The following is a 12,757-nucleotide window of genomic DNA, read 5'->3' on the forward strand; positions in this document are numbered from 1 at the left end:
ATTATCAACACTCTTTTAAATAGTCAGAGAAGTTCCAAATACATCTGAATATTTTTCATCCAAGTATAGACACAACTCCAATTAGTATTTTTATTAATAAGCCAATTTGGAAAATACTCTAGGCATAGAAATCTATTAAAGTAAACCTATAATATTTAAGTGACTCTGGTTGCTACCCCACCGCCTAAAACCCAATCATTACAGTTACGGACTTTCTTACAGAATCTTACTTGTAATAAGCACTCATAAACAAAATCATAATGTGTACATGAACTGGTAGTCACCTTTGATGAAAACTCTAAGCATATAAATGTAGCACCACCCTATGGGGGAAAAAAGGTGGTGGTTTAAATAGGTTAGACCTTTAACTCCCAATTATCTTTTGGCAATAAGAAAAATATACCCTGAAATTAATTCCCTGTTTCCATAATCTTTAAAATAAGCCCCTCTAATCAGGAGCTCCAATCAGGTGAGAAAGAAAGAGTTAAAGTAAATTATTAATAACATATTTACCGGTTTGATTCGAAGCTGACCACCCACCACCTCAAGAATGGCATGTCTTCTGGACACTCTCTTGTCTGTTATCTACAGGGGGAAAAAAGTAAAAATTTCAAACACAGCCACTTCCCTAAAAAATAAGAACAATGACAGTAACAACAACAAAAAACACAGCAATGTTTCTGAAATAAGTAGACTAGATATGAAATCTATGATTCATTCAACAACTGTATATTGAAATGACTGTCCTCACCAAACAAATAATGAGACAACTCAGAGATTAAGGGACCTGCCCAAAGTCACAGAAGAATAAATGGCAGAACAGTGACTCAAGCTTGGAATCTAACAGATCCCAGAACCTTTCTTGATAGTTTCCATTCAAGACAGACATTTAGTGGGGATGCTTATCAATAAAATTCATAAAATCTGAAAAAAAAAAACTATATAAATATGTACTTATCAGTAAACATTTCAAACACAGGAAATATAAATTTGTTACAATGACAAGAGGTCTTAAAAAGCAGCAGTCTGGTAAATGGGAGAGGAATGACTACCAGCTTTGGGGTCAGGCAGACCCAGGTCAGGCAGACCTGCATTTGAGCTGAGGGCCATCAGCAGCAGAGAGCACAGCAAGGCAGGAGGGGGGAGCAGTGAACACCAAGCACTGACAGTGAAGAAATTTTTTTAATATTTATTTGCTTCCTGTTCTGAGCCAAGTGTTCTACTTAACGCCCACAATCACTTCTGCAGAGCAAAGTTTAACAATTGCTTACACTTTATAAATGTTGAAACTGCCAATCAAGCCTTCCCTGCACAGCTATTAACACAATACTTAAGATCACTGTTGTAATTTGTGGCTGATATGTAATGAAAACATTTTAATCACCAGCTTTACTTAACACCACAATTATCTGGCTTATCTCTTGGTCACCTGAATATCTATCACTTCATCTCTGACCTTATCCACATCAGGACCAAAATTATCAGTAAAAGCAGACTATAGCAATGCCTAAATTCAATTAAACCCATTAGTTCAGCAAAACCTTACAAAAATATGAAACTTACAGGAATCAGTACTCATTTTTTTAACCAGACAGCAATTCCACACTTAAGGCTGTGACTATATAAAAATAGTAACATCAAGCATCCCAGGGGAATAAATTCCACATACGTGAATATTTCACACAGCTATAGTTAACTTTTAGAACATTTTCTAAAATAAAGTATCTTAAAGGTAACCTATTTTAAATATACCCACTACTGGCCACAATGGATATTTCAAAAAATGAAATACAACTAGGAACCTATTCTATCAGAAAAGAGAAGACAGAAATTTGGAGGTTCCTATATTTTTCCAGTAATGTGCCTTAATGGGCCCAAAACAGCAGTTATCTGATAATGCACTTTACGATTCACATAGATTTTATCATTTGCATAGAACTTGCACTTAAATGTCGAGCATCACCATAATACTGTCAGAGCTATTATTCACATCCTACACATCCGGAAGTTGAAAGTCCAGAGAATTTAAGTTGCATGTGCAGATGACTCTTTGGGTAGGCAGTGCTCCAAATCCATACTTATTAACAAAAATAAATACATGAGAAATGTTGCATATATTACTCTCCACCTACAGGTAATCATTCAGAAGTAGTTTCAAGAATTGCAAATCGCTCTGTGGCAGGGGGTAAGAAGCTTCTATTTATAACGTGGGTAATAATATCTCATTGTTAACTTCAACAATACAAATTGATTTCCTAACCAATGGAGTAACAAATTGTCAAACATAAAACCATGACATATAATGATGGCTCTCGTAATAGTCCAGCTTGGGTTTCTTTCTTTTTCAAGCCATATTTTTGCAGGAAGCAATGATATAAAAGTGCAGGGTGACCTCCAGTGGACACATGTTTCTACAACAGTGTAATTTCATCACAAACTATGCATTTCTAAACTACCCAAAAGTGTTTTAAAGAGTCTTTGAAATTAACAGCACTCAGACATTTAACTGTAACTGTCCTTTTTAAACCATTCCTCTATATAATGAGTAAGCTGCACAATAATAATTTGTGCTTTTTCAATGGAAAGATTAAAGGTTTAACAAATTATCATTAAAACTTATTTTAATTTCAGGATGGGTGGCAGGGGTGATAAGATCACAAACAGATCGTAGAAGATCGAATGATCCACTTTACGAAAAAGTGATCACTGCTTCCTGCCCAGAGTAAATAACCATACGTTCTTATTAATATACTAACTGTAATAGCAATTATTTATGAAGACCAAGGCACTGTTCTATATTTATCACATATATCTTTTTTAATCTTCACAAACTCTGTGGGAGACACTACTAGCTTCATTTTGCAGGTGAGAAATGGAAGTGCAGAGAGGTTAAGCAACTACTTCAAGTGAGAAAACCAAAAAGCAGCAGGACTAGGATTGGAACCCAACGAACGTGATTCTAGAGACATCTTCGCTCTTAACTGTACTGCCTCCCTCACTATCATTATGCAAAACATCGTTTTTTAGATGATTTACCATCAGCTATTGTATCAGCTTTAGAACATCCTAAAAACACTGACTGATTTAATAAGCCAGTAGACACTCTGAGAAAACTCAAGCTATAAATAAAGTAGTTCTAAGAGGACTTCAGGCTTTCATGTGGTCCTGTTTACTCTCATGTCACACCCAAGTCTAGCAAGATGAGTTATCTGAATTCCCAGCTCTCTGCTCACAGCAGACAATAAAGTGCGTAGGGTTTAGTAGGCAGGGCACCGACAATGATGTTGCTCTGCAAGTGGAGGAAGGCCACAGCAAAGCAACGCAACGCAACTTAAGGACTCAAAGAAGTACACAGGCTAGAGGCTACTGGGAGGAGAATGAAGGGCATAACATCCCTCCAAAGGTACTGCAGGCCTACCTGAGTTAACTTACTAATTACCAACTCCCAATTTACCCCTCCCCTCTCCCTCTCCTCCCGGTAGCCAGAAGTTTGTTTTCTATGTCTGTGAGTCTGTTTCTATTTTGTAGATAAGTTCATTTGTGTCATTTTTTTTTTTTTTAGATTCCACATATAAGTGATATCACATGGTATTTTTCTTTCTCTTTCTGGCTGACTTCACTTAGTATGATAATCTCTAGGTCCATCCATGTTACTACAAATGGCATTATTTCATTCTTTTTTATGGCTGAGTAGTTTTCCATTGTGTGTGTGTATGTGTGTGTGTGTATGTATACACACACATATATACAACGATATATATATCACATCTTATTTATCCAGTCACCTGTCAGTGGACATTGAGGTTGCTTCTATGTCTTGGTTATTGTAAATAGTGCTGCTGTGAATACTGGGAGCATGTATCTTTTCAAATTAGAGTTTCCTCCGCATATATGCCGAGGATTCGGATTGCTGGATCATATGAGAGTCACCAGGTTTAAATGAAAACTTCATTTGAAAGTCAGGCACTTCACTTCTTAGGAAGTCATAAAAATAGTTAAAATAGAGGAATTCCAGTGTCCCAGTGAATAACTGTAGCCATTTAACCCTAATCACACCACATAGCCTCCAAAAAATTAGAGATCAACAAAGAGGGCAAATAAAGCCACCTATATTTCACATCTAAAGCACAACTAGGAGATAGATTACCACTAACTTTAGTTTATACAGAAGAGGGGAAATGCAGATAAAGCTTCGGGACCTATGCTGGAACAGAAGTCAGGTGGCAATTGGGAGGAAGAGAGAAGAGAGGGAGCGGAAACCACAGAGTGGGAAATGCTGCAAATGCATCTCACATCGAGAAGTTCAGAGGTCCAGCAAACCTGGAAACAATTTGGGCATCAACATGAATGATGATAATAATGGAATATAATAGTCCATACACAAAGAATCCGAGTTCATACTGAACTCCAGAAAGGGGCTGGGGTTAGGGCTGGGAGGAAAGGCCTTTCTTTATAAAAGAATGACAGCTAATACAGAAGAAGATGATGGAGCCAGTAAATGACAAGTTTGTAACTACCAGTGTAATCACGGACTCGGTAAAGGATCAACGGATGTTAATTTTCAGGTGAAGGCTTGATGGGAAGCAGAATATTCTTGAAGTCTCAGAGCATCACCCACAGATTACTCACAAGAGAACGTGCCTTCACTGGAGGAGACACCACTTTCCCCAAGAGATCACACTTACAACGCCAACAACAGGACAAACCAAGAGCGAGCTGCGCCTCCTGACCTGCTGCTGAGTTCACGTCACTAATAAAGGGAATGTTCTTGCCCAAAGTGTTTAACCTGAATCTAATTATGTGGAAACCACCAGACAAATCGAAATTGTGGCCATTCTATGAAACAGCTGGCCGGGCCTCCTAAAAGCATTAATGCCATGGAAGACAGTTCTAGATTGAAGATAATATATGATTGGATTCTAAAATTTTTTAATGCTGAAAAGAGCATTATTTGAAAAGTTGGGTAAAACTGAATATGAAATACTAAAATTGATGCACAATTATAAATTTCTCAGGTATAATTTTATGCAGTTTACACACATAATTTATGTAGAAATAGTCTTGTCTTTAGGTGATGTGTGCTGACATAGGGAAGAAGCACCACAAAGCATGAATGTACTTCCAAATAGGTTCAGGAGAAAGGGGGAGAGAGAAAGAGAGAGAAAAAGAAAGTAAATGTGGCAAAAAGTTAACCCTTAATGGATCTAAGTTAAGGGCACATAGGTGTTCGTTGTACAGTCTTTCAACTTTTCTGCAGGTCTGAAATCTTTTGAAGAAAAAGCTGAAGGAAAAATAGCTAAAATTTCAAAAATGTTGGTACATTTTTCGTTGGTACTAAAAGAGTCATCATCAGGAAATCGAAAATGTAGTGTACGTGATTGCTAAATACGATAATTGAAGTGTGATTCAATTTATAGCCATTCCAGTGAAATTTTTAATTTTTAATAGCATCTGTTTAGTTATGTGCTTTTCTTTTAAAAAAAAAAAAAGTCTTTGATTTAGACTAAGCACCCCAAACTGTAGTCAACACACTATAAATCACACAGTATCTTTTTTAAACTGTTACTCTGAGGAGTATCCGTACCCTCCTTTTCTCCACAGTCCCCAGCACTCCCTACAATCTTCCACATAGCCCATTTCACTCTTTATTGCATACCTGGCCTCCGCAGGCGTTTTGAACTTGTAATTCATGATTTACACTACACTTATCCCTTCCAGATGCTAATTCTTCACAAATGACACTGTGTACCAGAGGCTACCAATTGCTTAATCAGTATCTATTCATTTCTTCTTTCAGACTAATATTATTTCCAATTTTTCAAGGGTAACAATACACCCAGCCCAGAATTCGTCTTAGCTGTGGGTGACTGAGGCACATTTCCAGCCAAGGATATACGAAAGGGTGTGTACCGAGGGCTTTTTCTAGTTTCTGTATCTGATGTTTTGATATCTAAGAATTTGCTGACTGGGGAAGTACCACCCCTCCCAGGGTTACCAGATTCTCAGATAAGAAATGACTCACCTGCAAGTGAACCTTTCACACGCAAAGGGACCCATCCAAAGCCACACCCCATCAGGGCTTTACCTGGATCAGAAAACTAGGGGTGGCCCCTACACCTGTGCCCCCTGCCTTGTCCATTCCTTCCCAAGAAAACCACAATAAAGGCTTTCCTGCAGTCCCCTAGCTCTCTGCCTTCTGCCTTCCACCAACAGGGCCTGGTGTGGCTGTCCTGCTCTCTTCTGCAAACTGTGAGTAATAAGTTATCTTTTCAATGATCATCTCCCAGCCCGCAGGCCTCACCATACCCAGCAAAACAACAAAACTACATTTTAAAGCACAGTGGCGCTTCCGAGAAGATTACAGTCTTCCTGATAAAAAGGAACAAGTTCAACTGGCATGCGCCTTTCCCCGCTACCTTCCTCCTTTTTTTCCTGCTTAAATGCGACACTTCAAGATACAGCGGCCACCTTATGAGAACAGGAACACAGGAAAGCCCAGGTCTTGAGTAGTTACCCCTGTCCTGGACTGACTATCCCTGAGGTTCTGTTAGAGGAAAAAAAAAAATCAATTTGATTAAGCTGCTGTCAGTCATGTTGCTGTTCCGTGCAGCCAAAGCTTTTATGACCAGCACACATTACTCGAGCAATGGTTATATTAATACTGGACAACTGATGGCAAATTCACTTATGCTCGGTCAGTCACAGAAGGACTATCAGGAAACAGAAAATTGAGCGTTCAAGAACAGTTAATATTAAAAGAACCGCACAGCATACAGCAGGAGCTTAGAAGAGAGATCCTGGAGGCCACACAGACTGAAGAACGATGCTGAAATCACTTCTGGTCTTTGTTAGCAATAGCTAAAATGACAGCAATTTTTCTTCAGATACTATGGAAAAAATTCTTCCTACTGTTTCTTGACTGGGGACAGGGCTCTCTGTTTCTGTACCACTTTTGTGCTGATACAATGTGGATCCCTTATCTCTGATCTTCTCGCTTTGAATTAGATATTTCGTGTATCATGACGTACATATTTAAGATGTGAAGTTTGTGGCAGAAGACATGAAAACACAATAGAACTGTTTGTGATTTGTCTGCCAAATATTTATTTGTGGCATTTATAGAAGTCAAACGAAATGAAGATTTTCTTATGCTACCAGCAGAAATGCTTAGATGTCTTGAATCAAGGTCTCTGACCTATTTGTTTAATATTTCCAAAATTCTAAAAATAAAAAAATTAACCTGAAAAAAGTAAAAGCAGAAAAGCTACTGGACCCTGAAACAGAAGAGAACGGTACCTTTCATTTCATTTTTGCCCGTATGTAACACTGAATGAAAAACCAACATCAGTTAATTTTTCTGCCAATGCTTTCCTAGAAAAATTTCTCATTATCATAGACAGAATATAATACATCTCATGAATTCAGTGTTCCCATTTAGCCTGATTCCTATAAAAGGAAGAATAGAGAAGAGGCAAAATTTGTTTGTTTTTCTTAGTATAAACTACATAACAAACCAAGGGCTAAGATGATAAAAAATTTCCTTGTACAATACTTTATAATTTACAGTGCTTCCACACAAGATTGCCTGGTTTGCTCTATCAACAACAAAGTCAAACTTCCATGGTAGAGAAAAACAGAAAATCAAAATGGTATGGGATTTCAGCCTGTATTATGAGATAATACATACGCCTAAAGAAACACGAAAACTACTTCAGGCATAATTGGCATAAAATTCTTTCCTAGAATTTATTTTGTAGGTGTGGCAAGTAACTAAAATCTAAAAGGAAGACCTAAATTGAAGAGAGTTGACAAACGATAAAATTTTCTTATCTAAGGTGTTTCTCAGTATCGGGTCCAGCATCCACTCCAGGGTCCAGCTGTCAACGCTGAGATGGCTGTAACGTGAGGTGATAAGGGAATCTAATTTAAAGAGCCAAGCTGACTGGCACAAGGTGTTTGACATCACTGCACGTGGAACGCACCAAGGTCCAACTTCTGATATTCAGAAACGACACGTCTAAGGAAATGGACTCGAGTTTGGCCAGAGGCTCTCAGGGCAGACTCCAGCTCATGAATAATCTCTCTTTCAAAGGTTACTAATATACTGGACACGGCCTTTGAAACTTGTGAACTGACTTTCACGTATGAGAAACCGTGTAAATAGCAGTTCGGGTTTCAGGCTACCTCACAAGCGCCTGTGTAATCCATAATACTGATAAATATGGATCATTTAAACTTTTCAAAGTAAGATCTGATGCTTTCTGAGCTCCTAATTCAATGTGGCTGAATTGTTAGGCAATATGATCGAATTTTGTGCTGACTTGTTTCCAATGAAATTTCAACTCAACCTGTCTGGACTGCGGTCCTGCTTACACAGTGAATGCGGTACAAATGTGATCATCATCTCCATAATTATTATGATAGAGGCAACACAGTGAGTAACAACAGAAGCACAGCTTAGTAAGATAAAACTGGGTCTAAATCCCCACTTGGGACTTTGGTAAATTGAGGTTTCTAAGTACTTATTTGGTTCAGTTTGGCAAACGTTTCTCAAAGACCTATTCCATGCCAAATCTGGTTTCTAAACAGAACTATATTTAGAGGTTTTAAAAATACAGATACTCCGAAATTACCTACAGAATCTTATTACCAGAGAAGGGAGCTGAGACAGAGGTCTGGAGGCATGTGAGAAGATGGCGTATTAACACTGAGTAGCACGTGGGAGACGATAATTTGGAGATGTTGATTTTGAAATAAATAAGTATGTATGAAAAATAACTCACTGCACACCTATTAGAATGGCCAAAATCCAAATGCTGACAAGGATGTGGAACAAAAGGAACTCTCACCCACTGATGGTGGGAATGCACAATGGTACAGCTGCTTTGGAAAAGAGTTGGCAGCTTCTGTCAAAACTAAACACACTCCCACCATACTATCCAGCAACTGCACTAATATTTACCCAAAAGAACTGAAAGCTGATGTTCACACAAAAACTTGCACACAGATGTTTATAACAGCTTTATTCATAATTGCCAAAATGTGGAAGTAACCTAGATACCCTTCAGTAGGCAGATAACTGTGGAACATCCAGACAATGGAACATTACTCACCACTAAAAAAGCCATGAAAAGCCATGGAAGAAACTTGAATACATATTAGTAAGTGAAAGAAGCCAATCTAAAAAGTCTACATATACACATGGCATGATTCCAACTGTATGATATTCTGGAAAAGGTAAAACTATGGTAGAAAGATGGTAAAAATGTTCAGTAGTTGCCAGGGGTTGGGAGGGGAAGGGAAGATGAACAGACAGAGGAGCACAGAGGATTTTCAGGGCAGTGAAACTATTCTGTGACTACAGTGGTGGATACATGTCATTACACATTTGTCCAAACCCGCAGAATGTACACCAAGCGTGAACCCTACTGTAAACTGTGGGCTTCGGGTGATAATGACACTTCAATACAGGTTCATCAGATATACTGCTGTGGTACCAGATGTTGACGTGGGGGAGGCTGAGAGGGGAGGGGGCAGAGGGTACATGGGAACTCTGTATTTTCTGCTCCATTCTGCTGTAAACCTAGTAAAATAAAGCCAAGGAAGGAAGGAAGGAAAAAAGAAAGAAACAGAAAGAAAGGAGGAAAGAAACAGAAAGGAGGAAAGGAAGCAAGGAAGAAAAGAAAGAATGGAAGAAAAGAAAGAAAGAAAAAAAGCAAGAAAGAAAACAAACTGGTCCATAATGTGAAAGCAACGTCTGTAAAAGTTTAACAGAATCACTGATTTAATACGATCATCCCTCAAGTCTACTCAGCACTTGACCAATCATCCAATATGCCACACACTTTCTAATCTTGGAGCCTTAAAGTACACATTCATTTAGCCTGACGGGCCCTCCCCGTGCCACCCCCCGTCCCCCACCCACTAAAATTCTAACTGTCCAAACACTTCAAAGTCAGCGCCGTATGTCCCTGAGGTCACGAAGCCATCCGACCCTTCATCTGAATGGTGGGTTCCTTCCTCCACCTCTCTGTACCACGTCACATCCTTCTGTTTGGCTCATGGTATGGAAACAAAACTTCTCACGTGACCTTTTAAAGATCAGAGGTTACAGTATTCTTTTTCATCATAAGTTACCATTAACTACTTTCTGAATTTACTAGTCAACAAAATAGGAAAACTGTTAAGACAATCCATCACAAATGCTGCTCCTTAAGCTGTAGCAGGTAGCCCTGCCTCTTAATATTTATATTCACTTCCAAACTCTACGCTATCCTTTTCACATCTAAGTTTCAGGTAGGCGCTTTATGAGTGAGGCTGAGACGCAGATCAGAAAGAGATCATGTGTTGAAGGCCTATTATGTGCCAGGCATTGTACTAGGCTCGAAGGAGGGGTTAAAAACCCAGCAGCTGGGAGTGTTTGGCATAACCCTAGGGACAAACCTTGCCAGCCTAGGTAGGCCTAGCATTCCAGGATAGCCGGTGGCCTCTGGCAACAAGCAGGAACAGGGCACGGTTACCAGGCCCGTAACCCGGAGGGGTGGGGGCGGGGTTACATCATATACACTTAGTGGGACACCCAGCAGTCTTAGATGTGTGAACTGAAGCCAGGTGAAGGGTCTACACCAGAGCCCAGGACTACCCCCATCCCCGACTGGGGGCCTCCTCTCTGTTTAACTAAAGCAGTAGATTCAATCACATCTGCCGTTAGAAATCTCACTGGACACCTGGTGCTATCCTAGACCCTCAGAAAGAAGCCTGATCATAAAGAAATGTGTCCTATTATCCCTGTTATCAAAACAGAATAAGGAAAATTTGAAATCAGAAAGAGTAGTTTTCATCTAAGAGTACAATCAGATTTAATTAAAGAAAAACCATTAAAGCAAATAATTGGGCCTAATGGTATGCTGTTGAGATGCTGTAAAACCTTTTTCTTAACTAAATTTTTTACTTAAGATAGTTGTAGATTTGTGGTTAAAAGATATGTTACAGAAAGAGCTCTTGTACCATTTACTGTTTCCCCCAGCGGTAACATCCTGCAAAACTACAGCAGTGTCACAACCGTATACTGATACTGATGTACTCAAGACACAAAGCAAATCCCTCACTGCTGTTTTACAGCCATACCAGATTCCCTCCTGCTCCCTTCACCTCCTGAACCCCTGGCAATCCCTAATCTGCTCTCTATGTTTATAATTTTGTCATTTTAATAATAGGTAAGTGAAATCATATATGTAACTTTGGGGATTGGCTGTTTTCACCCAGGATAATGCATCCTGCTGTAAAACCTTTAATTGGTGATCATGAGACAAGTACAACTCAGAAAACAAACACCTTGGTTTCGCTGATTCACGCGAACTCAAACAGCACAAGGAAATGAAATTTCCCTGTGCTCTGTAACCTACAACGGTCATCCATAAGGGTTTTCCTGCCAGTGTAATGACATGAAGATATCCTCACTGTCAGACTGTTTTACCACAAAGAATGTTTTACACGTTGGAATTATAAACCTTTATGCTTGTGTGACCATGAAGCTTTGTGAAACTTGTCTCCAAAAGACACAGCTTGTTATGTTCAAAAATCATCCTTATTATTATAAATCACTTTAGATGGATATGAAATTTACAATGAACTACTAGAGTTTTCCCACTCAGAACTAAGTCTTTGCTCTCACACTACAAAAAAAAAAAAAAAAAAAGAGAGAGAGAGAAAGAAAGAAAAACCCTCACTGGAATTGCTGTTGTTTGAAGCAGCAGCAGCGCTCATGTAGAGTTTAAACTACGGCAGAGAAGAAACACCTGTCAGCTCCAAAATCTTAAAAAAACCCAAGGTGGTTTGCTGATTCTTCAAAGTTTTCCTTCAACACATTCAAAACCACTTCTCGTATCTGCCAAACCTAGCCAGAGTCTCATCACTGAATGACTATTCAAAAAGGAAAAGCAAAATCCTGACCCGTTACCATTTTTAAAAACAGAAACCAAACAGGCTTGTCACACATTAGCAGGCCAATAACACGAAGATCAAGCAGCAAGTAATGAGGGGGTTTGCAACCTGTTAAAACATAAGCCTAAAATTCATCCACCATTCAAACCATGCACAGCACACTCTGTTGGTGATACACTTTGTTTTGGAAACCAAAATTCATCAGTCACCAGACATAAGATTCTAGATGAATCTCCACTAAGTTTTTAATTCAGATACAGACAGACAGAGAAATGGGGGGGGGGGGGAGGAAGGAAGGAAAAGAAGGAAGGAAGAGGAGGGAAGAAGAGGGAGGAAGGGAAACTCCCAGGCAGTTCCTTCAGAAGTCTGTATAGGTTAATAAACTATGGAGAAAACAATGTTATTTAAACATTTAAGTAACTATTTGTCCAGTAAAAAAAACCAAAAAACAGCAAACTTTCTTGGTAACCTTAACACATATATGTACACACACATCCCCCTTTAGAACTGACTTCCCCTTCACAACCTCAAACCATCAGTCCTCCTTTTCCTGCCTGGAGAAGGATCCTAAGACTAACAGCAATGAATCCATTTAGGCACTAGCGGTTAACCAGGGTAACAGTCCACACTCCTTCCTCCGTGGTATTAGCTCCCTGACACAGGTTTGGCGGGACAGTTCAAGAGAAAACCAGAGGGCAAGGGAGACCCAAGCCTCTTCCATCTGTCTGCCCCACAGTGCTAGGGTCTGCACAACCTGCTGCACAAAGTGGGCACTAAACAAGATATGCTGAACGTTAAGAAAACAATATATATG

At 39.2% G+C, this 12,757-nt stretch overlaps 1 protein-coding gene across 3 annotated transcripts in view; it reads right to left on the minus strand.

Moving 5' to 3' along the window:
- The window catches only part of APLF (aprataxin and PNKP like factor), a 68,420-nt gene that overhangs the window by 54,560 nt on the left and 1,103 nt on the right, over window positions 1–12,757 (minus strand). For all 3 annotated transcript variants that reach the window (XR_010384166.1, XM_031467176.2, XM_010979904.3), the window contains exon 2: window positions 514–585. Coding sequence is in view for 2 of the 3 variants with exons in the window: in XM_031467176.2 (XP_031323036.2) it covers window positions 514–585 (72 nt within the window). In the remaining variant the exon portion in view is untranslated. The remainder of the gene's footprint in view (window positions 1–513; window positions 586–12,757) is intronic.

The sequence above is a fragment of the Camelus dromedarius genome, chromosome 15 (assembly GCF_036321535.1).
Source record: "Camelus dromedarius isolate mCamDro1 chromosome 15, mCamDro1.pat, whole genome shotgun sequence".
Classification (NCBI taxonomy): Eukaryota; Metazoa; Chordata; class Mammalia; order Artiodactyla; family Camelidae; genus Camelus; species Camelus dromedarius.